This window comes from Pithys albifrons, chromosome 4, assembly GCF_047495875.1.
Source record: "Pithys albifrons albifrons isolate INPA30051 chromosome 4, PitAlb_v1, whole genome shotgun sequence".
In the NCBI taxonomy this organism is placed as follows: domain Eukaryota; kingdom Metazoa; phylum Chordata; class Aves; order Passeriformes; family Thamnophilidae; genus Pithys; species Pithys albifrons.
The window spans coordinates 40073306-40101038 of NC_092461.1; the positions used below are offsets into that span (position 1 = coordinate 40073306).

At 38.1% G+C, this 27733-nt stretch overlaps 1 protein-coding gene across 2 annotated transcripts; it reads right to left on the minus strand.

Moving 5' to 3' along the window:
- Window positions 1-675: 675 nt before the first annotated feature.
- Window positions 676-27514, minus strand: FAM91A1 (family with sequence similarity 91 member A1). Of its 2 annotated transcripts, XM_071553880.1 has the most exons (24): window positions 27348-27514; window positions 25529-25613; window positions 24668-24819; window positions 23714-23771; window positions 22104-22171; window positions 20798-20911; window positions 19682-19772; window positions 17373-17435; window positions 16242-16348; window positions 15435-15473; window positions 15222-15334; window positions 14523-14641; window positions 13995-14107; window positions 13699-13785; window positions 12864-12996; window positions 12184-12332; window positions 11585-11719; window positions 9358-9471; window positions 8367-8439; window positions 7027-7176; window positions 6452-6559; window positions 6089-6212; window positions 5011-5080; window positions 676-3755 (listed from the first exon to the last, which is right to left on the minus strand). In XM_071553880.1, exons 1-24 carry the CDS (start codon window positions 27417-27419, stop codon window positions 3579-3581), a joined length of 2514 nt encoding a protein of 837 aa, XP_071409981.1. In that variant the 5' UTR covers window positions 27420-27514; the 3' UTR covers window positions 676-3578. The 2 variants fall into 2 exon arrangements, with proteins under 2 accessions (XP_071409981.1, XP_071409982.1); XM_071553881.1 differs by lacking the exons at window positions 24668-24819; window positions 27348-27514 and having other exon boundaries at window positions 25529-25596.
- Window positions 27515-27733: the final 219 nt, after the last annotated feature.

The window sequence follows — 27733 nt, forward strand, 5'->3', positions numbered from 1 at the left end:
TAAAAGCAGATACATTTCATCTGTGGTTCAGAAGGAGCCTTGATCTCTATCACGATGACAAAGCTAGAGACATGCACTGGGAGTTTTCAAGTGCAACAAATGGACTTGGGATCAAGGGGAAAGGGAAAAAAAGATAAAACAGTAGTTACATACACATTCTCAAGAAAATCCAGGATGGAATAAAGGACGATTTAAACACAAGGAGGAGGTTATTACATTTCTTTCACCATCTTGGTTTGTATTTCTTTAGTTTCATCAGACTCACTGTAGTTATACTGCTAAAATGAATCCTCACACTGGATTACTTCACATAAACAATTTGGTCTCCTTTCTTCCAAGTTCCCAGTCAAAAATGTCTTTAGCCAAAGCAAACACATCAGACACCACATGTGCAAGTGCCTTCAAATATCCAGTACCCTCACTACACATTTAGATTGTGCCTGAAGGAAGCAGGTATCCATCCTCTGGTACTTTCCCTTCTCCTCAGAGGTTAAGTACATGGAATGGAAAAGACTACACTAGAATAAAGGACTTCCAGTGATGAAACTGCACCTCTGCAGAAATACCAGGGAAAGTTGCTTTGATGACATTTGATGGGCTTGAACACTACGGTGACAGAGTGACATTTTAGTCCCATGCCCAAGAATAAAACTACTGCATGAGAAGGATTCTGCACATGGTTAGACCTACACCACAGTTTATTTGTAAACATTCGTTACATGTGTCAATAATTTAACTGAACACAGACTTTGTACAATTCAATTTATAATATTAACAATGTCACACTAGAAGAGCACAACTGTATTTGGTTACAGTTGTACTTTAAAACTTTCAAAATACAAAACATTTGAAACACTGAACAAGAAAGTAAGGGAAAATTTGAAAACAATGAAGAAAAAGAAACAAGAACTGTGCAATAATAAGTCATGATCAAAAAAACTGAAAACAAACATAATACACTTCCTAGCTGGCTCCTGAACATCTTCAGGTATATATAACCATCTGGCTTCAACACTACTTGGGTTGTGCCAGAGTACAAAGCCAAGCTCTCTTCTGCAAATTAAAAATCTTCCTGAAACAGAAACTTAAAATGGGTTTACAATGTATAATGCAAGTGATTTTCCCCACAGTCAATAAAACAACCTGAAGAAAAGAAATTGATTTAATTTGTCTTTATTTGCAATACAATATAAAATAAATTCTTTTGGTATGAAGACCTTTGAGATCTTTTGGGTTTTTACACCATATTTAAAACAAAAGTCACATAGTTTGAAACCTCTTGACCATCCCAAGCACTGGTGCTGTAGTAGAGTTTCAGGTATTTCAGTGGACTTCTTTGGTTGCAATCTATTCAGTAAACTTCAGATATGCAGACTTGAATATTTGAGTTCCTAAACTAGTGTTGAAACCCCTAAATTAGAGTGGCTTGAATTCTACAAAACTGCAACGTATCTGGCATTCTCACCAGAAGATTTATGGGTATTAAATAACTCTACTTTTACTTAGAAACTTTACTTTAGACAACCTAATAACAAGGGGCATCCTTCTCTTAGCAACACTGAAGAATATGCAGTGAGAACAATAAGTTTCCATCTATGGTCAAACTTCCATACAACTTGTACTATCATCACTTTACATACTAGTATAGACAGTGCATGGCAAAATTCAATACAGTACAGCAAACTAGCTCACCTACTGCAGCACTTTAAGTAACATCTATAGTCCTGAAAGTCTAAGCCATCCCCCACCGCTTAATTCCTCTGCCGTGGTAGGTATTGGCTTAATCTCCCTGTAACAGTTCTTACAGCAAATGTTTCCTCTGCCATTTTTAACAGACTGACATCCTATTCCTCTCTAATTTAATTTGAAGGAAATGAGGCAACTTAAAAATCACTATGGAGAATATGCATGTCCAGTACAAAAGTTACTGTAGTATAAATGATCAACTTTATATGGATAATGTAACTGTAATAAATGCAGAATAGGAAGTTCAGCTGTTGCTGGCAAAATTCCAGAACAAAAGAGATGTACGAAAGCAGCAGTGAGCAAACTGAAATACTTCCAGTTTTTCACAGCACAAGTCCTACGCTTACACTAGGAATGTACACAAAGCAAATGAAACAGAATGGAATTTTCACAGTTGTAACTGAAGTCACTGCATTATCCTGTTGTGGTGCATTTGTCCTTTTCAAGCTTCTGTCCTGTTTTTTCTTACAGCCATGCAGAACAGGATACAAACCCAAATGTTGCCATTTTTCTCCTTGCAGCTGTCCAGCATCATCTGTGCCACAGATCCTTGGTCCATTATGTATTGCAGGCTAAGGATGGTTAGATGGTTGAGTCCCATTTTAATTATGACTGCTTAAAACAAGGCAGCTCTAGTAAAGAAGGGAGTTGACAACAGTCTTAACATACTACATCTCTTGTTCTCCTCATGTGCTAAACAGTATAGACTTAATTTTAAGTTGGCAACAAGTTGTTAATACCTAATATAAACAAAGTAAAATCATGCTACATGAAATCATCCTCTACAAACAGAGCCAGAACATGATTTTAGATGAAACATCTTATTGTTAATTTTGCCATAATCAATAGCTAATGGTTCAAGGATCACAGATTCAGAGAAGTCTCTGCCTACACATTCTCAGCTGTTATCTTTCTTTGCTAATGACTGACATGAAAAATCAAGAGCTCTGTTCTTTCAAACATTAATCAACAGGACAGAACTAGTTAGCTACCTTAAACTCAACTTATGATAACAGTAGTTTATCCTCAAACAGAAATCATCACCAGCTGCAAATTACAGAAGGGGACTAACTCCCAGCATGATCAAATCTCAGACATTCCTGGTTTCATACAAAGAGTAGGATGAATCCATTATCAATAAGAACCCTGCAAACAGGTGACCAGTTCAGACCTTCCACAATTCCGTACCTCCATCACATTCTGCCAGAGATGAAAGTCACCATTCATCTTCAAAGTGGCCTTAGGTCATCAGCAGGACTTCAAGTCTGCACTAACTCAGCCTCCTCTTTAATTGTTCTGATTTGTCAAGATCCCATCATTAAGCTGAATTCAATAATTCTTAATGCCCCATATCACCATGATCCTTTTTTTTAATCAGTTGGTATCACTTTCAGAGGAAGAGCCAAATCTCTTACCTTTATACAGAAAGATTTTCAGTAATACAGTACAAAACTAAACAGAATTTACATTTGAGTAACGAACATAGAAAACTACTATTGCAACTTTGTGGTGACAGCATAGAAATTTAACAATCATCAGAAAGCCTAGAAAGGGCATGTTTAGTTATAAAAGAAAGATTGTCTCAAGATAAAAATAGTGCTGACAGCTAAAAAGCTCTCTGTTGCAGCAAGATATGCAGTAATGAGTAACAAGTTCTAGACAGTTTAAGTACTTCCCCAATACTGCAACACAACACATTTTTGTAACACTACTTGTACACAGGTTATACTGCAGCAGCAGTACACTTCTTAGTGGTTGGCACTAGAAATTAACCATAATAGAAGAAAGGCATTTAGTGATCAATGCACAAGAAACTCTGTTTGACCTGTTCCTTAGGTGTGGCTGAAAAAAACTGAGGAAGGGGCCCACCCATTCCATTCAGATAATACACCTTCCTTGAACATGAGATTCTTGGCAGGAAGAGGAACACCCATATCTGCAGAAATCGGCTGCAAAAGTGAACTTGAAGAACCAGCATCATGGAGCTGATCCAATGTTGAAATACCTTCCTAAACGCAAAAGAAAGACAACTGTGTCTTACAAACAAATGAAGGACTTAACAGGAAGAATATGACAGGCTAATCTAATCTGCAAATACACTTCAAACTTCTGAAGTGTGTTACTTTAATCCAATAAATACTAAATAATTATGGAAGTAAAGACAGAATAAACAACATTAAATAAGCATACACTTGCCTCAGCTGCATCTGTGCATGCATTATTTGGCTTCCAAGAAACCTTCACAGAAGCCTGAGGCTTAAATGTAAGACCTAATAAAAATGAATGGAAAGCTCTCAAATCTTCAGGACATTTACTGTACTGCTATTTACCCCACACCGTGCTAAGATGCATGTGCATTTGGAGGCAATAACTTGATCATGCTCTGAGGCGTATGATTTCCCAGAAGCTTAATTTTTCTTATTAAAACTCACTTCGGTACATTTTTTATCTTTTATTATGATCTGTCTATGATGATGAGCTAGAAAAGTGTATCTCAGAGACAACATCCATGCTATCCATAACACTACCTGGGTTAAATAACCTGCAAATTTGTTACCTTACTGAAAAGATAGGAGTTTTAGAGGAAAGTATCTATCATAACACAAAGCAGCCAAGCAGATTCCATACACATGGACATGCCTTGCTTGGATAAACCTGCATACAGAATTAGAGCAGGCTGCAGACCTGGCATTCCTCTTGGCTTGCTACAAACCCCTATTCTCTATCTACACTCCTAAAAAATCCTCTCAGAGTAGTGGGTTTACATATTTATACTCACTGAACACCAAAGTCTAGAGGATTTTTGGACAAATATGAAAAGTAACTAGTATGAAATTCAGGTTAATGTATTTTTTTTTTCTAAGAAAACACATTGACTTGAGAGGCAGATAAAATCTGATCAGCATCTCCCTGCTTTGCAGTGTATCTCGAAAATATCCAACAAGCCACCAAGTAATCAGCAGAGCAGGGTGTGTTACAGCTGGAGGAGAGAAGGAGAATTTAGCTAAGTTCCATAAAAAACAATGAAACTGATGAGTTGAGACAAGTATTAAATTAGGCTGGAAAAGAGGCAGGGAAGTACTTGGGGGTTTTGCTGCCAGCAGCATTTGAAGCTGATAGTCCTCTTAATACAGTTGCCGTTTAAAGAAAAGGGAAATAAAACAAACCATGTATGTTTCCATACACCCAAGAAAGGCAACTAAGTGGGCAGACAGGGATGACAGACCACACAGAAGAATCAACATCTGCATTATTGCTCCTTACCTGGAATGAATGAACAAAATTAAGGACCTGAAGAGATAGCTTTCTACTGGAATGTAAGAGTTTTTGAAGGCTGTAAAAAACAGAAGAAAAGAAGTTATGTTCAACGTGCATATCCCCATAGTAGCTCGATCATAAATAACTCCAGTAGTACCTAACATCATGTGACAAAGTTAAAAACTTTCACACTGAAGGCTTGGTAATACTGTCATCACTGAGGAGGTGTTCGACTCATCTACTCCTGAGTCTAGTCAGGTAAATGCTATTTTCCCTATCATTTACACTGCATGAAGTGAAAGTATTGCAATTGAAAAATACTATTTTACATAAGATATTAATACATTAGACTTTATCATGTCTATTTTTTATGTAGGATAGTCTGGCAACATGACTTTTAAGTAGGTTAGTGACACTCTGCTAAAAAGCAGGTAAACTACTATAAAAAAATCCCTAAGCTGTACTTCCAAGCAGCCTCATTTTTGGTCTCAAGAACCACGTCTTAGAAAAAAAAAACAAAACAACAAAATACACAACCACACACAAAAAAAGAAACCCAAAAATCCCACTGCTGAAAGCAATAAAAAGCTGCAGTAAAAAAGCATTAGATAGCTTAATCATCAGTCATGACTGAAGTTATCAAATATGATACCAATACTTGAAAATTTCCACAAGAGCTAAATGCATTTTACATCAAAGTATTACCAGTAAGCTTTACTCCCCGACTCCAGAACACTTAGGAGGAGGGGAAAAAAAGCCTGCACTGGGCTAGGAAGGCAAAGTGAGACGGAAGGCACCCAAATTTACTTTTTTTCTCATCTGCTCATAGACAGTTTACAACAAAGAATTCATTTTTCTTTAATAGAAACTATAAAAAAAGCCTAAACTTAAACTTACCACAACTAAGGACCAGTTCTACATATCTATCAGCCAAAAGACAACCACCTTACCCACTAGAATTAGGTACTCTAATATGAATCACAGTCCTGCTTTAGTCATTAAGTTGTAGCTATCTCTTTTTGCAGAAGCTTCAGACATAACACACACCACCTGTTAAATCTGCAGCTGATAAATAACAGCTCACCTTTCTTTTCTACATAATCCATGAGTGGCAATTTTTCTGCAGACTTTCTGATTCAACTCAGAGCTGAAAAGTGGAATGCCGAAGCATAATTCCAGGGGAACCCATTCCAGTTCATTTGTAGGTACTACAGCAAGAAAAACATGAGACAACCAGTTTAAGACAAAGAAAGCAAGAATGTTGACCCCAGAGTCAGCTATCCTACATCAGGATCCCCTAGACAGTTCATACTTTTTAAGACAGCTCATTTACTGAACTGCTCAAGTATTTAAAGGAATCTAAAGATGAAGTTAGCATTGCACTTGTCCCTGACAATAATCAAACTAGACTGACAATGTTTAGTACAACTCCTTTGTCATGTTTTACCTTCAAGGCTTTGCCTGACTGCAGAATCCATTGAGGTTTCTTCTATTACCATCTCAAATGACTCTGTGCTCCCATTTACATCAGATCCTGATGTTAGTTCAGCCTCTCCTAAAGGAAAAGTAATTTTTACATAAACATGTACATGAATATAAGTTTAACTACCTTTGCCCAAGGTCTATACCTCCATAAAAGTGGAGGAATGGAAATGGGAGAAAAAAAGGGCCTGACTCATTTTAGGACTAAAGAGTTATTTACGGATCCTTAACACTTATGATCTGGCATATAAAAAATTGCACTAATTTTTAGTACTTTAAAGAGTATTCTTTTCTTATGTTGACTGTTCCAGTTCAGTGATTTTTCAGTTTTTATTTGGTATTTCTGAGCTAGTCTCAAAGAAGAATTAGGAATTAAGTCTAGTGCCAATAGTTTTACACTGAAAATGGGTTCCTGTCTGTGTTGGATAGAATTCTGCAGAGTTATAAATCACAGAATTTAATCCTTTATTCAATTTCACATACAATCACTTCAGCAAATATAAGGGGACACAGACAAAGAAGAAATTATTGGTAACCAACCTCTTCCATCAGAAGCATCGCTCAGCTTTCTGTTAGCATGTTGACTTGAAGGATTCAACATTGTGACATAGCCACAAAAATGCTGCAAGTCCACTTTGTTTCTCAGTATTTTTAAAGCTGTATGAATGCCCATATTCACACGGGAGAACTCTAGTAGGAAACAAAACATATCCCAGCTTAAGTTACAAGAAGCCTCCCCCATAACCATGTAGTTCATATCTAAGCCAGGCTAAGTTTTTTATTTGGATTTTTCTCTCTTGTAATGCTCCATCTTAGTGATCACAGTGTTAGATCTGGAATAACACCAAGTGCTAATTGGTATATTACAATACAGTAATAAAGCAGAGAAGAAAGAAAAATGCAAACAGAAGACAATCTCTCTCTTGTACATGGACACAGTCAGACACCAGAGATGGCAAGGTTCAACCAGGAATCAGATGTCCAGCTCTTTCAGTGACAGAGTATTTTAGAGCAAATCAATGCAAGAATCATGTTTCACATATCTGATATTCTGAAGAATTTGAATACAGCATTAGAGGTTAACAAGGAGTTTTAACACTGAGTTGTTCATGTCAGCACTTAAGGGATTCTAACTTCAGGATTTCTTCCAACTTGATGCTAGATGAGAAAACAGACATGTCAGAGACCACAAATATAAAAGGAACTAATTTTGAACCTCGCAGAAACTAAACTAGAAAGTCAGAAAAATCTGGGACTAGAAATAAAGCAAAGTGGTAGCTTAAATAATTTTAGATTTCGTATCTGGAAATTCATACTTTTATGACAGCTCTCATTTGGGAAGGTTATGGATGCAACTACACAAAGCTTTTGTCCTACTCATCAAGGAGTACTGAGAACATTCTATTTCCTGCCTTTCAAAATCAGTTGAGGCAGGCAGACTCTGAAGGAATAGATTTTGCAAGCAGAGCTCTTCCTGGGGAAAAAAAACTCCATAATTGTTGCTAGTGCTAATACTCAAGATCAGTTAAGACATGCTGAATATAATATGAAGATGAAGATTTATTTATGCACTTAATAAATATGCCAGCTAATAATCAAGTAGGCACAAAGATTTGGACGTGTCTGAGGGAGTTACTTCTTTACATCTGTCTTGGGAGAGAACAGAGACCAGAAAACACATCCTAATTGGGTCAGAGAAGATAGAAAAGAGAAGCTACCTCTAAGCTCAGAACAGACTTGTCAACCATTTCCATTTTCTCATCTGACTTGTAAGTTTATCAAAATTCGTATTAAAAGGATTATTGCAACCTTACTGAACAAGATAACATGCAACAGATGTGTAATGTGGTGCACAAATTCCATTAAAGACAATGAGTTACCTCCCTGTTGCTCAGCTTCATCAAAAGGGAAAGGTATGTGCATTGTTTCTCCCATTCCGTGCATGCCATGCCCCTGAACATCAAGAAATTAAATTAGGAACAGAAAAAAATACCCATCAGCTTAACTTAGTCCTACTTATGCTCCATTTTATGAATATCAGCCAAGCGGATGAAACAAATAGACAGACGGAGATATTTATAGATTAATGCACCCCACCCTTCCCCTCAAAATGGATGTGAATAAACACAATGGAGTTAAACTTGAGTGAGGAGAGCAATTCTTCTCTCCAATTACAGGTTATAGAAGTATTTCATAAAGGCTGAGCACTTCTGGAGCAAAACAGTGTTTCCATCCCTACATACAGAACATTTTTAAGCTGTCACAGGCTACTCACAAGTTGGCCTTCAAGAACATGCAATTTTATGTTTGTTACAGTATTAAACATCTATTTGTTTGAATGATTACTTCTGAGAGTTTGGCTGAACCAATGAAACTGAAGAGGAAGCTAATTTAGTTCTCCGACATAGAACTGCTGCTGCTGCTGTGCTGCTGTTTGTGATAAACAGCATATTTTGCTCATACTTTACTAAGTACACTCTCACTTTATGTAAGATCTAAATACCAAGTACTCTGAAAAAGTGCATTTCTTGTGTAACAGTTCATACTACCAGTTACTTCATCTCAGTGCTCTCTAAAAAGCTTGTGGGCCCTTCACTTCCATTCCAGTTTTCTGTCTTCCCCACTTACAACTAGCAGAAGGCTATTATGCCTCCCCACAATACAGTAACACATACATAATGTACATTCAGTTCAAAACCCATGTCTTAACCACAACTGAATCACAGCAGCACTAGCTATAGAAGTTAAACACATTTTTCAGCTCTTGACAGAAGTGTAGCTCTCCTACATTGTTAATCTCTTCTACCATGTTAAAAGCTCTACTCAAAAAAATTATGCAAGTTTTCATCATTTATACAGAGCACTCTGTACCTGAATTAGAACTGCAGAATGTGTTAAAGCATCATTCAACATTGTGAGCACATTTGAAGTAGGAACTACTCCTGGGTCATGACCCCAAGACGTCACTAGTAAGCGATCATAACCCTGGAAGAGACCATTAAGAGTATTTATACAGCACATATCTAAGCACATTAATTGAAATACTAGAGTCAGGCACATACTGTTACAACTCACAAGTTACCAAAGGTAACTACAGCTCTGCAGTGTTATACTTGGTATCAAGGATCATTCATGTTCATATTCCTGGTAAAGACAGAAGTTTGCCAACCCCAAAGAAAAGTTGCTATTCTGAACAGGAAATATCTGTCACCAATTCCTGTAGAACTCTGTGGCCATCACAGCAGTCTCCTGGCAAACAGGAGAGTAAAGTAATCCCATATAAATTTAAAAGCAAAATATAAGCAAAATATAAAATGGATAAACTACCACTAACAGTAGAGAACAAATACCTATCCAAGGGTGAGGTGGGAACAGGAAGACAACACCACTAAGTAACTGCCCAGTTTATCAGTATTCAACATTGAATTCCACTGCAACTCTAAGATTTGCAGAAACATCTTGACCATTCCCTAAGAAAATGACACTACAAAATAGCAACAGGAGAGAACCAGTCATATATGAATCTAGAGGAAAAAAAAGTCCAGTAAGTTTGTGATAGTGCAGAATGTGAGATCATTTAGTTCAAGAAAACCTGTCCTATTATCACACTGAGATTCATGTAGTACTGGAGTTTTCCAGGGCTACCACACCAAATGCTTTTTACTAATAAAAGTCCACATTTACTGGTAGTTTCAAGTAATGAGACACTAGGATTTGAATCACTACTGGCCTTACAAAATGCCTTCTGCTCTAGAAGACTTGATTCACTTAATCCTGTTATCTTAGAGTAAATCTTAGAGGTATTTACAAAATTTTTCAAACTGTAAAGGGAAGACATGAAAGGTCTGAGGAATTGAAAGTGCATCTACAAATCCTACTGCTAGAGATGACTGCCAATATAAGCACACTAAAGAACGCACTCCCTCTCTGAAAGATCTCTGTACCACTCTAACAAATTTAGCCCTTCAAGTATCTACTCAGAATAATGAGAAGAACACTGCAGAGGCCTCTCTGCAATTCTGAACTTGAACAAAACTATTTTCAAAATCCATTTGAACAGCAACACCCAAACACTGCTAAATGTCCACAGCATTTCAAATCCAAGGCAACAGATACAATGTTTTTTTGATTCAGGCAAGTCTAAAAGTTGCCATGGCCACTTCCACTTACATTTGTCTAGTATACAGAATACCTAGCAGTACTCCTTTGTGGCTCATTTGTCCTTATTAGCAGAGACAGAATGGGACAAGGCAGCATATGAAGCCTTTCAGGAGTAAGTTAATCATCTGTGCTGCTTTGTGGGACTCCTTGTCAAAGCACTGTACAGATGCTCAAAAGTTAGGTGGACTCAAGACTGGAAGGAATTTGGGAAATCAACTGATCACTGCAGAGACAATTCAAGTCTCAATCTCTGCATACACAGAATCTCATACAGCTCAGGAAGTTCCAGACCAGAACATGTGGGAGATTGGGAAGGTCTTAACATTGTGCTGCTTCTTCCTACTTCCAGACACTGTTAGAGACAAGCTGCAGGGCTAGGAAGACTTTTTTACAACCTACTGCAACCTTTATTAAATTATGCTGTCATTTAATCTGCAGGGAGAATTACAGGCTAGAACTTCAAAGACTTCATCACAGATTTGGACAAACTGGATGTGATTATGTTAGCCATTTTCTAAACCAGGCAAAAGTATATGTAGAAGTGTCCTTTCTTGCATGATACTACAATAAGCACAATATAAACTAGGTCTCTGTCTTTTTCACATAGCTCTTCTACATCTTTGTAACATACTCTAGGGATGGACTAACAAACAAGTTAAAGACTGCAGTATCACATTTTATACTAAAATTGAAAGAGGTGGCATCAAATATACTGGAGTCACATTCTGAGAAAGGGAGAGACATAAGTAGAAGTCCTTTTTCAGAACCTCGAAAGAAAACAAACCAAGACGCTGCATAAAACTTGCTTCTAAAAAAGGACCATCCATCATCCACAATGAGCTGCGCCTCTGACTTCAACTGATATCCCTCAGTAACATACAGTGTATCTTTGAAACATTTGGAGAAGGGAGGGAGAATAAATTCCTGCACAGACTACCTGAAAAACATCTGGAAGTTTTCGAAGGCGTGTTCCTTTAGAGAGCAACAGAGAGGGTGGTCCTTGTCCAGTTATGTGGTAAATATAGAGTTTGAACCAAACTGAACTGACTTCTGGTATTGCAGGTCCAATATGCTGAAGAGAGATTATTCCAGAAATTAGAAACAACTTAATATTCAACCATCACACACACAAATATCATTTCAGAATCAATAGTTTTGAAGAAACACAAATCCAGTTTTTCAGCACTGGAGAAAAGTTATTACTCTCTGCTGATGACATTCAAGGTATTTAGTGAAGTAACAAAAGACTCTTCACAGAAAGGTGATAGTAAGGTATTTTCTATGAATCTAAATTCAAGAGCAAAATATCCATCCTTGACTCTACTTGAACAGATAAACTGCTCAGAAATTAAACAAACTTCATTTACTAAATATTCACATTTTTCCTCAACATTTTTTTTAGATTAATTACAACAATAATGTACATGCCAATAATTTTCTCACTTTAAAAGGGACATCTAACGAATGTATCCAAAACAAAGCTATTAAGAAGATACATTATAAGATGGCGGGGCAAATCCCCCAGTATTTTTTCACCTGGGGTGTGCAGCTGCTAATGGGTCGAATTTCATTGGTGAGTGGTGCCATGGACACCAGCAGAGTATAGTTTTTGTTGAGCACTCTGCTGCAGGTAGCTGGATCCAAACCGAGCAAACTCTCGCATCGTAACAGGTCCAAGGGGAACCCTATGTTCAAAATGCAAGACTCTTAAATTATCACTTACAATGGAACACACAACACAAAAAATGATTTCAGATTTTCCAGTCTCCCCTGCTGAACCAGATATAGTATTTTCCACAATGAAGTTTTAAGTAACTGGCGCAAATTTTAATATATCTGTACACAAATTTAGCAATTCCAGGCATTTCTTTGAGAGTATCTGTGAATAAACAATGACTACCCTATGTGGGTTTCAGAATCACATAATTTGAAACCAATCTCTTTCTGAAGTTCAGCTTGCCTTGCCATCATGACACTTCAATCATGCTCTGGATGTTAACTTCAAGCCTTGGCAATCAAATCTGTCATTCAAAAGGCAAACCCAGTAACACAAGTTCAAAGGATGAAGATGATGAAAAAGTGATGCTTTGGATTCAAAATATTTTTAAACAAGTACGATACAGAATGCTTTCTACAACAGCAACACAGAGGGAAAGCTGAGTCCATGGCAAAGAAGTAAACAAACTTAGAAGGATTTCCAAAACTGTCCACAGTACCATTATTTGGCTGATCAGGCTGTACAGCTTGTGCCCCCAGGTCTTTGTTATGCCGCAAAAACAGTATTGTGTTTCTCAGTGTAAGTGCGTGATCGAAGTACCGCTGTGCTTCCCCTTCCCCTGTGCTTTGAACCTAAAAAACAAATAAAATAAATGCGTGGTGGCAGGCTGTTTACATAAGCATCAATTACACACAAGGGAAGATGAACAAACAAGCATTTTAAAGCTTTGTAATTGAATAGCAACCCTGCAGCTTCTATGCAAAATGATCTAGAGCAACTATTAAATGCAAGGTCAGTGTTGGCCATGCAGGCGGAACAGTGAAACAGTACACAAACACCATAAATCAGAACCATGACTCAGTCTTTAAGAAGGTTTAAGTGTTCAGCCAACTGGACTGGTATAAAACGATACAGCAATTAACAGCAGTTCTCCTACATCATTCTAAAGTAGTCCTTCTAGAAGTATCTTTAAAAAGTGGATAGGCTAAACATTCCAGCACATAAGGGTCAAATTTTCCTACAAAAATGATGTGCAGACTTTCAGAAACATTAACACCTTATTAAAAGGAAAGTGACATTCACTGAACAAGCCCCAAGGCACGTGTGAATACACAGACTGGAGCGAATGTAATTCATGAATTCACTTTGCTCAGCAGACGCACCACACTTACACATGTGCATGGTTTGTCCTTGAAAGTCACTAGAGGTATAAATGCAGTGAATATCAGTGTAATAAGGTGCTTTTTCTTACCACTAAATAAGCAGTTTTAAAGAATGAAAATACAGGATGGGAAGGAGTTGGCCACCATTTTGCCAAACATGTAACAAATTACCTTTTCCAGCTCCACCAAGAAGCTGTCAAGACTCTCATCTGACAGTTTCCCAACTTCAAACATAGTGACTGCATGACTTTTCAAGTTCTGGAACAACAAAACAAAACTGTCTTAATTCTTTGAGAATGGAGTGGGCAAGTAAAATTTTAATTAAGCAAAATCACTTGTTAACAAACAAGTTGTTTTAAAAGCTTTTTTAAAATATTTACAGCTGTATTATATTGATGTCAAAGTAATTTAAAGCTCCAGATATTTATTTTTAATAACACATAATACACTCAACAATTTTGACATACTGGTGAAAGATTTCCCATCATTAAAAAGGCAGTGAGAGTAGAATCAAAGAGGAAGGCAATGCGCTTTGTGTGTCCACTGGACAGGTTCAGGCTGCTCACACTGGCTGTTTCAGCTAATAGAAAACAAAAAGAAAGCAGATGATCATATTTGTTTTACTTAAAAATAATACTATCATGTTTAAGTCAAATCTCATTAAAACAAAAAAGAAAAAAGTTAGTTATCACCATACCAAGTAAAACAGAATTCCTTTATTACTACTAAACTACTGATTTACTTAATTCAGAAGTTGGTATCTTTCTGTCAATTTATATCCACAATACAGTTTAGTCTTTATCTTCAGAAAACAGCTATTTAGCCTAAGAATTTTAAACCAAGTAGACACCACCTCCCAACAGAACATTCCACATGAAAGAAGGATCTACATTATCTGTATTTGACTTGTTTCCACACCCCTTTACAGCCTATGCCACTCCAGAATTATAAAAATAATTGATCCTAATGTATTAAAATTTACTGTTATTGCTAACCTGGATCATCTTGACTGTTGGTATCTGTATCTGTGGCTGATGACCCAGCTTCCTGTACAGGACTTCTGTTTTCCCCACTGTCCCATGAAAGCAGCATCTTTTGAGGATCCAAAGTACTCCTATTAATGTGAATTAAAATCCACATCTATCGGTCACTGTAGCACCAGAGAAGTATCTCTGCCTTCCAGTGCTAATAGCCCATGCACAGGCATACCCAATACATGCCTTTCAATACCTCTACGTCCTAAACCAGGCAAGCTTGATACCCCTCAGGGTCCTGCTTTAGCTCTGTAGAAACGCTTACTGGGAGTTTGAAAATACCAGACTTTGAAAGAGATCTGAAAACTCAAACCATCATTGAATAAGAATCAGATGGACAAAAACTAATCCACTTTGTTCTCACAGTCTGAATAAGCATTGAAAAAAAGAGGCAAAGCAGTCATTTGAAATGGCTTGGCAGATATTGAACTAAAAGCACACCAAATGCAGTACATGAATTTACAGGCTAAATTACCATTCCTTATTCCGAGACTAACAAGAGGATCAAGAATTCTTGGCATTATATATATTAGAAAGCCAAGTGAGATTTGCTATTGCTGAAGTCAAAGAAAGCAACCAATAGCTTTACAATCAGATTTTCATTCTAAGTTTTCCCTTCAGTGAGAAAAATAAGCCTTGTGAAAGAGTGAAGACACTTACTTCAGCCTGTTTACTGAAGGAACGTTCTTCCACGACGGATGAAGACTATCCAGGTTTATTACTTGGCCCTTTTTATGAGCAAAGCCTAACCGACAATACATGGACACAGCATTCTGAAGAAACACACACAGATAATGAAATGTTATATGCAACCAGGTTGCAAGTCAGTGAACTTTCCATATTGAGTTCAACAGAGGCATTACACATACATACCTTTACTAAAGACAAGTCAATCTCTAACACGTTTGCGAGCTTAAAAAAAAAAAAGACAAGTCAGCAATACAGTATTAAAATGCAGAATAATTCACCACTTGTGGGATTTGGCACATTTTTGTTGGTTTTCTTTATTTTTAAACCCAGCCTGTACTGGTAGGAGCAATTTTGTCTGCATTGAAATGATGAAAAAAAGAGTATAAAATCTCCTAATTGTCCCACTTAAAAGCATGCCAAAGCACTATGAGGCCCATCCTCCACTGTGTAATTGCTAGGTTAATCGTCTATACCATTTCTAAGTTAGTTATGTATATCAGAAGACATGCAAAGAGGAAAACAAAACCTGGATATATTTAATTGGTATTTTTCAGATGTTTATTAACCATCTTTTTGAGAAGATCTTATAAAAACATATTTCTCATACTAAAACTATCCTTATGCAAAAGTTCATTCCTGCATTAAGCCAACACCCTGTATGCTTTCACAGCCAAAGAAAAAATTACTTGAATTTTTTTATTTCACACTAGCAAAACAGAAGGTGTTCCAGTTCCAGCTTGTATAAAAGTCAACTTTAGTCACCTCTGCATAAATTCATTCCAGCTGATGGAATTGTTTTACTGAATTGAAGGTACTCCTTCAAGCCTTATGTACTATAAAAGCTACAGGTTGGATCTTAAGCTTGGCAATACCTCTAAATAAAATCACTTCATATCAGTCCGTATCTCTGCCTTAAGTACTTTCAGCAGTGTGCTTTGGCCCATTTGCAAGCATTTCTACATCCCTGACACAAGGCTAAGTTTTACCTACCTCTGCCACATTAGTGTGTTCATCTATTGAAACAAATATCTTGTACAGGAGTGTTTCAAAGTAATCACCTTGCACTCTGTTCATCACAAAACCTTCAAGTGGTGGCACTGAAAGAAGAATTACTTCCAAAATTACAGTCTGGTAACTTACTTTATTAAACTGAAACTGCACTAAAATGGAAAAATAAGTTTACACTTCTTTAATTTTCATGATAGCTGCAATTTTGAGGATTTCCCGTGCACAAAGAATAAAAGACAGCACGTGCCGTATTTAAAATTTTCCTCCCTCTTAAAAGAAGTAATGCTTGTCAACATGTTTCCTTATAAAAACTAAAGCCACTCTACCTTGCATCATAGCCTTGCACTCTCCAGCTCACCAACTACAGATAATTTCCAGTGTCCAGCCCATAAAATTACTTTGGAATGTGGATGGAAATTAAATCATGCCTGTGCTTAGAGAAGGACACAAAACCACCACCCCACCCACACACTCCAGAACTGAGACTCCCAAAGTGATTATCTAAGCAGTAAGTCTCTTGTAGTTAGAGGACTTTCACTTAAATGATTTCTGCTACAGCAATGACAGGTAATTCTGCATGACCAAGTTCCAAACAATTTCTGTCTTTGTAGATCATAAATAATTCAGAAACCTCTGAGACCTATCACAGCATAACGAGTTTGTTCAAAGGGCAGCCAAATGTTGTGGTAGTTTAAGCTCCTACACACACACTCCATGACTAATTGAGGTGACAAAACCCATGAAGAAAGGAACTGGTATCTATGAAAATGTTGCATCTGTCTGGGTCTTTTTGGTAACCATAATTCTCTAAGCTATTCTTGCTTTTCATTACAAACTTATCGAAGGGTACTTATTCATTCATGCCATGGCTCCCATAAGAGACTCTCACTCACCCAACTATGCGTTCAAGACAATTTAAAAAATTCAAGGTGAAAAAATCCTATATACAACAAAAAACAATGCTGAAAACATTTAGTCAGGAAAAGGTTTCATAGCTCAAATGCTTTGTTTCTGCACACTCATGTACACAGAAAAGCAGCTTCCAAGAACTACACGGTAAGAGAAATGAAAATCAGAAAACATACGTGTAATAGTCATGAAATATTTACTTACCTGCTATACAGCTGTCATCAGATATTGGCACATCAAGGTAAATAAATCCTTTGTTATATAAACCTTTATAAATAAAATTACACAATTTTAGGGGAAAAAAGGCATTTTCCAGAGTACTGAAGATGTAAAACATGCTTCCCCCCTTCAGCTGATTCAGATTTTAAAGGAATTTTTCCTAATAACCTCCACAGTAGAATATTTCTTTGCAATGAATGGATCCATAGACCACACCTAATATACTAAACAGGTTCATAACCAGAGTTCCTCACTCAGCCTAAGCTCTGCAAGTACTTTGCAGATAGCACACTAAAATGATCTCAGATCAAAGCAGCTGCATTTGACAAACATGAGCAGATCTCTGCCTGAATGTTAACTTAGCTTTCACCATCATCACTACACTGTCAAGAAGTGGGGGTTTTATCCTGAACTAGCTTGGTCAGCTCTGGCTACATTTGGCTACTCAGGCCAGGACTCAAACATTTGGTAGCAAGGACACAAACTAAATGACATCAGTTCTCATGGTCCTCACATATCCTTGCCACACATCTTCACAGAAAGTCTTGCTTGTACAACTGCAAAAGTAAACTCTGGTGAACTTCAGCAAAAGGCACCAGCAAAGCTGCAGCAGATAAAGACAGACAGTGCATACAACACAGACAATAATATAGTAAACACCCATATTATATTTTCCCCACTTGAAACTGATTTGAGCACTAAGCACCTCAACCAAGTTCCACATTATAAGCCAGTGAGAAGTTTTATAAGGAGGGGAAAGAAATTACAGCACGATTACCTTTAGAGTCTAAGTTTTGTAACAGCTATCATAGAATCATACAATATGCTTAGCTGGAAGCGATTCATCAGGATCATCAAATCCAGCTCCTGGTCCTGCAGCCCAAGAATCACACCATGTGCCTGAGAGCATTGTCCAAATGACAATGGTAAAGCATAAAGCCAAATTATACAGTATAAATTAGCTAAATGTACAGTCCATAGTTCCGTTGGTATTACCCAAGGTCAATTCATCTACACCACATCCATAGGGATAAGGAGTGTCAACAACCCTCAGCTGAAGTGTTACCTGAAGTAGAATTGTCAAGATGTTTCACACACACACAGAGCTCAGCCCACCTACAGCATGTGCCTATACATCTACAGTGTATCTAGTTACATTATTAATCTCAGTCAGATCTTAAATAAAGACCTTAAATATAACCTGAATTCATGTCAGCTGTGCACAATTATGTGTATCAACAAACCAGTTTCAATAGATCAGGATGACATTACAAGTCATCAACACACTAAGGACATCTCTCCTTCAGATTCAGCTCTCATAGTTGATACATCCTTACTTACACACCTGAAATGTTATTGGTGGCATTGTAGTTTGGACTAAACAGTCCTCTTTCCGCATAAAATACAATCCTTCTTGCAGTCCCTTTATATTAATTGTCTGTACATTCTCTTTTCATTCATTAGATCCTTCTAAACCTACTAAACCTGAGCTGTAACCCTCTCCACAAACAACACCAGGGCATATATAAAGATCACGAACCAGTTTTGGAATTCAAATTTTCTTAAGCTCTATACTTTTTCAGATAACTCCAGAGCATAAATTTCACCTATCTCACTTTTTTTTTGATTGTTTTGTTCCGCTCACTAACAGGCAGAAAAACTCCACCTCAATTCATAAAAAAAGCTACAGCCCAGGTTTGAGTGCCTGTCGTAAGCCAGGCACTTACAGGCAGACTTTTCAAGTAGGATTTTGTCAGTGAATTTTTACTCTCTTGCCTAATATGATTGTTTATAGCTTTTATATGTTACACTGAAATGGGAAGATATATGCTATGCATACCATTTTCCAGTAACAGTTGCAGACTTCTGAGAAACAGGACAGCCTCTCAGATTTAAGCCGCATTTTCAACATGTTAAAGCAGTAGAAAAATCACAAAGATTTTCCTTTGAAAGGCAAGTGTGCAGTTGAAGCATCCAGGATTACCAATTCTGACATTTTTAATTTTACCTTCTCTCGTCATCTACATCCCCTCCTTCACGATCCTTACTGACAGTTTCCAATGAAAGAATTTGTTGCCTCAAATAGTAACAGAGCAACAGCTGCTTACTGCCCACCATTATACCACTTACAAGATCTAGACTTCAGTCCCTATAAGCTCTTGAGTATTCTCCTTCAACTCTTCTTTTGCTTCAGCTTTCTATACTTCCCTTTAATTCCTAGTTTTCAGATATTACTCTCAGAAATTACTAAGCAAGATCTAAAAACAGAAAAGGAATGTTCATTAAGAACTTACTGTGAACTACATTGAAGTCTAACGAACCAGCGAGCTGAGGACCTGAATCAATTATCTTATCAATTGCAGACTTCTCTGATGTTGTACAAATCTACGTAAAAGAAATAGTATGAGTCTTCTGTAGAAATGAGTCCATGCAACTTTCTTAATACCCTCAAAAAAACCCCAAACACTTCAGCCTCAAATCAGTCTGAAGTTATATAAGAACACAGGAAGCAACCCAGGCTTTTAACCAAAATATTTGGACCGAAGAATTCACTGCAGTTCCTGTTAAATTCTTGACATTTTTCAGCTTGGTCCTACACAAAATTATTCATGCACTGGGAACAGTAATTAATTGCACAAGAATTTGGCAAGTGAAGTCCACAGTATGACGGGTTTGCTCTTTAAAATTTCCAAATTGAGTGTTCAGCCACACAAACGGATTAATTCTAGAAAGACGCCCAGTGCTTCAGGTTAATTACCATGGAATGTCAGAATATAAGTAGCCACTGCCTAAGATATTACAAATAGTAGCCAAAAAGGAGATTCCATCACTGCTTCAAATATGTTCTAATCTAAACAAAACACTTCTGGAGAAGGAAACAAATCCAGATCAAATGACTAGCTGACTGTAAAAAGAAGATTGTGAGAATGAAAACAGAATTTGGATGAAATATTAAGTCATCTCATAAGTTTTCCATGTGCAAACAATGAAAAACTAAGCAGACACGAGAACAGAAACAATGAAAATACGTGCCAAATAAATCCACTGCCATTCTGATTCTATTTACAGTGAAGATTCAGTCAAAGCTGACCTGTCAGGGCTCAAATATGAAATTTAAGAAAATATATTTTGTTGCTTGCTCTCTACAAATAATATGATCACACACATTAGTTACCACAGATTGGTAAATGCAAAACCACCTCAGCATTGCACATGGTGCAGAAAGTAATGAGGGCAGAGTATGTCCAAGAAAACATCTCAATCTCCCTTACTTCCAAACTCTATTTCCATAAGAGAGTTGATATAAATCTGCAACATAAGCTTTGTGTGTTCCCTACAAAACGAAGTCCCTGTTTTCAGGGACTATGAGTATTCAACCCAAGTTAGAGATGCAATCCATCCTGCAATACCTTGATGTCATCCTCAGTGATGTAGCCAGCCTGCACCACCCACCACGCCTCTACAGCGATATCCACAGGCTTCACAGGTAACAGATCATGAGCAGTTTTCCTTCTGAAAAATTTCTGCAGTGGTACAGCCCATTTGAGATAGTAATAAAGAGCACTTCACATGCACAGAGAGCCATTTACCTTTAGAGAAACTGATCTGTATATCCATTTTTAAGTACATTATAGTGACAGACTGGAGACACACAAGACATGCACATACTATTAGCTCTGTCATTTAGTAAAGTTTCCCTCCTCTCTCAAATCACATGGAAATAGGAAAGAAAACCAATTATTTACATCTGATATTGTTAAATCTTTCCATAATCTCATCCACATTGTAGGTGTCACTAATTAAAATCCACACTATTCCATCACATTAGGATCAAGTCCAAATCTAAACTATGACATTTTCTAATGTCAATAGGTAATACAACACAGCAAACAAAGTATAAAAATAGGGTATTTTAAAGAAGTTCAGTGATTTCAAAAATACAATTTAGGAACATCTTTTATTTACTTTCAAGGAAAAAGTACTCAAACATTCTCAATAAGCACAGTGCTAAAAATGTACAGTGCATGTCAGTCCCAGGAAGAAAAATTGGAGTATACTGGTTATTTATAGACCTAAATAGCTTCTCTTATATTTCACAGCCATCACTGTCAGCTGCACATTTTGGTAAGCTCACTTTCACTCAAAGGACCACAAAGCGACTGCAGGAGCACTTACAAGTTCCCTGTTGCAAACTAAAGGCCCTGCTTCTATCAACAGCCATCACAATGTTTTCCACGTGTGCTGTTCCCATCCAAGGATGTCTCTGCAGATTCACTAGCATTGTCTTGGAGAAAAACATACATACTGAAAAAATTTACACCTTGACGGAAGACTGACCCTGAATAAACTCTGATGTCAGCTGCACACACAGATTTATTCCATGTTTCTTTCAGAACCAGTATCCTTACTCCATATTTATAGTGGCCAGGAGACATTAGTTATCTCATGCCACAGAGTAAGTATAGCTCCAAAAGCATAAGATTAATAAAAATTAAAAAGGAGCACTGAATATCTTTTCCTTTAGTATACTTTGCTTTTAAATCAAAAAGCTCTTTATTAACGTGAGGAAACATAATATAATTAGCAATACATTATGTCACATTCAATTAGCCACATTATTAAACTGACCAGGGCCACGAAATTATTGCATTTGTCATTTCCTATTAAATAATATTGGGGGGCAGTGAGGGGAGTGTGAATCAAAGACAAACTTACTTTTGAAGACCTACATTGGTTCATTAGATCAATATACTGGTTTCTTCCTATGCCGAGAAGCCTTAGACCTGAAAAATGAGTAAGGTTTTATTTCTCTTAAGACAGGTTTAAGCTGAAGATACATTAAACATTCTTCAAAGAATCAGAACTAACTACATAATAATGTTTTAATTACTCTTATCCAAAATAAGAGGATAGTTATAGGACCTAAATTCATTCCATAATCCATTCCCATTCATTCACTGTGTACAGGTTAAGAAAAAAAAAAAGAAAGAAGAAATCTCCTATCACTAAAGTCACAGAGTAACATGGAATAATCCAACCGCTTTTTTAATACACTCACATGAAACAGCTTCAGATTAATAGTTACAGTTTTTCTTCCCCCTAACAAGGCCCATGCCACACACTGGATAGAAATCTAAGAACTAGAGCACAAAAGGCCAGTTAAACCTCTATGGAAGACAAGATTAAGATATAGTTGAGTTAAACTGAATCAAGATTTATTTCTATGATCTCTAGCCTTCGATCATTAAGAAACCATGAACAGATATTAGAAAACTACTCATTAATTTTAACTCCCAACTTTCCAGTTTGACACTAGCTTTTATGATAAAATGTAATTAAAGAAGTTAATTATACTACAGTCAGTAATCTGCAGCTGTGCTAAGGTAACAAAACTGTTGGGGAGGGGAGAGAAATCAAACAAAACCAGGGAAGCTATTCCTCTCTTTGTACTTCTGGCTAAGGCTGGATTTCCAACGAGCAACGTGGTGCTGAGAAAGAAATTCTTACCTGTTTCCCCGCTGTGAACATTGCATGGAGGCAAACTAGTAGTTAATTGGCAATACCCTTTTAAAAACAAACCCAACTGTTTCCAGGCTACTCCTTGCCTGACTATACACTATCCTTAGAGAACTTTATACATATATAGCAAAGGTGAGGAATCAAGTCTTTAACTATAGATAACTCTTCAATGGCAGATTTGATTAACACCCCCCTGTACCAGCAGTTTACATTTTGCTCTATAAGACTTTTCAATAGGCTGTTGATCTTACTCTGTTCTCTTCCACTAGGTTCAAGGTTTTTGCTTTCCTAACCTCTCCATCCCATACCCAGAACAATGTAATAGATAAAACATCTGGCACATCCAGGAGTGTCATAAAATACCAGATTCTCTTCCCTCTCCTTTCTGGCACATTGTCCCTCAATCCACATCGATGCCAATTCATAGGAGTGTGAACAGTCTCTGTGTCTTGCTGATATCCCCAGCCCAACATGTGCCCAAGAATGCACTAGGGAAGGACCAGCAGCTCAGTTTGCTGATGCACATCAGTCCCAAGTGCAAGCACAGGGGAATGCAAGATAAGCAAGGACAGAAGCTGCACAAGATTTTGCACCACCCCTACCTGTACTCAAACCAGCCCAGTTCCAGTCCTGCCCATACAGACAGAGCTCTCGAAGGGCACACACTCCTGAATATCTCTATTTAAATGCTTCTACACCTTCATTCACATGCTCATGTTCAAGCAAACAGACGCCCACAAATCCATTTTCAGAAGCTCCTTATTTCCAACTCACTGAAAGCAATAATGCAACTAGGTAATACTTACAATCAGCAGCAGTGAAGTTGGGTAAAGAATCATAGCTTTTTTCACTGTTCATTATATCCTTAAAAAGAAAAGAAAACTTTAAATTTGCAAGAAGAAAGTCATTATTGCAGAGAAGCATGACCAAAATTCTGCCTGTCCCTTTTATTTAAGAACAAAATGAAATTTAAACAGATCTATTAAAGTTAGCTACCTTATCAAACTTGCCAATTATTTGATTAATCATTACACAATAACTTAAACACATAAAAAGTGAGACACCTGTTGAATGTAAGCTTTGCAAAGAGAAAAGGTGACTGAAAGATTAATAAACAAAATCCTGTATCTCATCACAAAAAAAATCAAGCACACAGAATTGCTAACTAATAACAGAATAAACAAACAACTAATCCATTATGTCTGCAAACATTATACACATAATAAAATAAAAACACTTCTAATATTCAACAAAAATAAAGGAAGGTCGCCAGAGTGCTGAGAGAAAACAGAACCACCTTTGTTCTCATAAAAACAGATCTGCTTCAGGCTTTCCAAAAGGCTTCTAATATGTATAAGTGTCCCTTTAAAAAATAAAAAATTAAAAACATTCACATATGCTGGTTTTTAAAGCTGGTAATTCTCTTTGTTTTATTAATCTAAAAAAATTGAGGTACTTCTCTTACAGTTTCAAGTAAAGACTCACAAATCTCAAATATCAAAGGAGAAGGTCTGGCCTTAGAGTGAGTCCCCCCCAGCTCTACATGACAACGTCCAGCTCTTGAACAGCTCATGGGGAAAAGGGAAAAAAATGCAGGTACAAGTAGTTCTCTAGAAACTTTCCTTACTGTTTCCTTACTTATTAGAAGACCCTACACAAAACCAAACAAACTACCTGACACTGCCTTGTATGCATTACAGGGGCATTATCAGCATCTCCAGACAGAGAAGAACACACTCTCACCATAGTTCTGCACTCACCTCCATTATGCCTGTGTAATAGGAAAATGGTGTTACCCTCAGACCTTTTACCATGATGTCAGACAAATGGTAAGGGTACAACATGAGATGATCTCGACTGTATTTTAACAGATCTTCATAATATTTACGTTCATCTTTCTTGACATGCTTAACTACAAGAGGAGGAAAAAGTTGCACTGTTCCATGATGTTCAATTTTTTAAAAAAAGTGTTACAGGAAAAGGACTAAAAGCAGCATAATGGCAACTGACAGAAAACTACAAGCAAAATAAAGCAGTGGTGCAGGACATTCAGCATCCAAATATTCCTACATATGATACAAGTAGTCTCAGAACCATTGACATCAAAACAGAGAAAATTTTTCTAACAGGTTACCAGGAAGCAGCTCACTGAAACAGAACTCATAAAGGCTGTAGAAAATTATCTTTTAATTAGTGAAACAATTATCTACTTTAGGAAAACAAATGGATGCAGTCAGTGTGAACTAAATTGAAAAGTCACAGCCAACAAGTCATAGCCAATCACTCATATGAGTCAGGGTCACTGCATCTCATCCAGTGACAGGCTTTACAAGCCAAATCCTCTCTTACCATCTCTTAATTTCTTGGAAAACAGCAGCAGAACTACAGCAGGAATTCAGTTTCACCTAACATCTCAGTAACCTTCAAGAGGTCTTTGCTAGAAAACTTGCCAAATTCACTCAAAAGTCAAGATTTTCTTGATGTTTTACTATTTAAAAGTATTTATTTTCATGGAAGGGAGGACCTTTGAAACCGTTTTGTTCTTGCATTTTTCTGGAAAGGACAAGGTTCCACACAGAAGAACAGGGCAGCAATCAGAAGTTCCTTGCTTCTTTACTCACCTAGGTTATTCCGGTACCGTAACTGATTGCGAATGCTGTAGAGTACAACTTGCCTTTCATATTCCCTCTGGGAGTTTCCAAGACCCTTGAAAACATAATGGCCTTTTAACTGACATGCACAACTCCCTCCTTCAGTTAAACCTCTGCAAAGTGTCTTATGAGGAAACCTATGCAGGCAGCTGTCATTGCTCAGTGAGTCCCCCAGTTCAACAGTGACAGTAACTTCAGTCTCTGTGTGAGTTCATAAATGCCTTCAAATGGGTCTCTACACAGGATTCAGATATAAGCAATTCCCTTCAGAACATTTTTTTTTCTAATACCACAGTGGAAAAAAAAGGGAGCATCTGATTTTCAAACTAAGCACATGATGCATCAAACATTTACCAAGCATTCAGTATCTTTCAGCCTTGAAGAATTACCCAACAATAGAGTAGCACAAACCAAGCATAGTGAATGACATGTGAAGCTTCAATTGCTGCACCTAAGAAGCTTACAATACCAAAAAACCACAGAACAGTGAAACAGCTCAAGTTGCAGCTTCACGGAAGTAGAGCAAACAAGTGATCCCAGGTCACAAGATTAAGGAACAGGCACAGCATGAGGAAAGAAGATAAAAAGAGAACTTTGGTTCATGCTTCCAATGCCTTATTTCAGAAACTGTCCCCCCAATATTCTTTAAATTACTCTTCTACTCTGCATCTGCATCAAGTGATTTGGGTTTTTTGGTTTTCCTCTTTCCTGTTCTAATTTCCTCACTGATTCCTATACTAAAAGAGATCCTTTGATGAAAAGGTACTTTATTGCATATAAGGGATAAACAAGAAAGTTGTACACAAACTGCAAAATTAAGTATTAGAAAAGAAACCCCCGATATCACAGATGGGGTCTGTAGTTTAATAAATATCCAAAGAGGGATCCAAGTATTTGCTCAAAGTACAAAAATTAATAAGGACTATCCTAACACTGAAGTAAACAAAACAGTATTACAGAAGTTACATTAAAGTACAAAATGCATTAAATACTGGTATATTTTTCTATCCTGAATCACACAGCCAAGACTATGGCACTCAGCTGGATAGGTAAAAAAATATCATTAATTCCCCTCTTACTGCTCCTGAAATCTCAAACTCAAATAATTGTATTACTCGGGGCCCACAGTCACTCCTCATCCTCTCCATCCGTCTGTGCAAGAGCAGGAATTGTTTAACAGCATCTGCTTTCAAGCACCACAAGACTGTGGAGACAAGAACTTCCTCTCACCTGAACACAGTATCTCCCCTCTGCTACTGGAGCCCCATTTAATCCAGGCAATCAAAATTTCATGAGGTTTTCTTTTCCAGGAGCCATTCGCAGCTCAGAGCTCCCTTGTTACCGAAACACGGCACTGCAAAGCCAGGGGTTGCAGGAGGGACGTCCAACTCACCTGGTTTTACACCTGCACAAGCTCAGGGAGGACCCAACACCTCCCTCTCTCCACAAGGCAGCCCTGTGTACCCCTCTGCTCATTGAGGCCCCACACATGGACACACACACAAACACCCCCCACTGCTCGCACACAGAGCCCACACCGCTTTCTTATCCCGCTTTCCCCAGAGACACCACACACACACACACACACACAGACCCAGTCGCCTCGCTCTGCACATACAGGCCCCACTCTCCTCACACCCTGCTGTCCCCACTGAGAGTCCCACACCCTCGCCCAAGTGCCTCCTCTCCCCACAGCCACCCATTCCCCGCAGGCACCCCACAGCCCCGGGGGACCCTCTGCCTTCCCCCGGGGCCGACAGGGCCGATCCCGCCGTGCCCCTGCCCGCACCTGCCTGACGCTGGCGGGCAGCCGGGCCCAGGGGTAGTTGTGGCGGATGTGGAACTCCACGTCGATGTTCATGGCAAGCAGCCCCGCCGCCGGGAGGCGCTCCGGCGCGGAAAGGAGCCGCTCGGGCCGGGGCCGCCCTGCCCGTCCCAGTCCCTGCCCGGCCCCGCCGCGGCCCGGCCCGCCCCGGAAGCGCCGCCGCGCAAGTTCCGCGGGCGGGCCCGGGGCCGCCCCGGGCGGGAGGGAGGCCTGGGATGAGGTTGTGGCTTGGGAATGCTGATCGCTCACCTCGGGGCCACGGGCTGGCACTGAGGGGGAACAGATCAAAGCCGAAAATGCCTCTGTTGGCTGCTTGGTTCGGCTTAGCAACAGTTCTGTCCTGGTGCAGC

Coding starts and splice junctions, on each gene's coding strand:
- FAM91A1 (XM_071553880.1), bottom strand. CDS start 27,419: ATGAACATCGACGTGGAGTTCCACATCCGCCACAACTACCCCTGGGCC. Junction 14,642..15,221: donor CCTTCAGTAAACAGGCTGAA/GTAAGTGTCTTC, acceptor TCACATTAATAG/GAGTACTTTGGATCCTCAAA. Junction 6,560..7,026: donor CGATGCTTCTGATGGAAGAG/GTTGGTTACCAA, acceptor CTTTTCCTTTAG/GAGAGGCTGAACTAACATCA.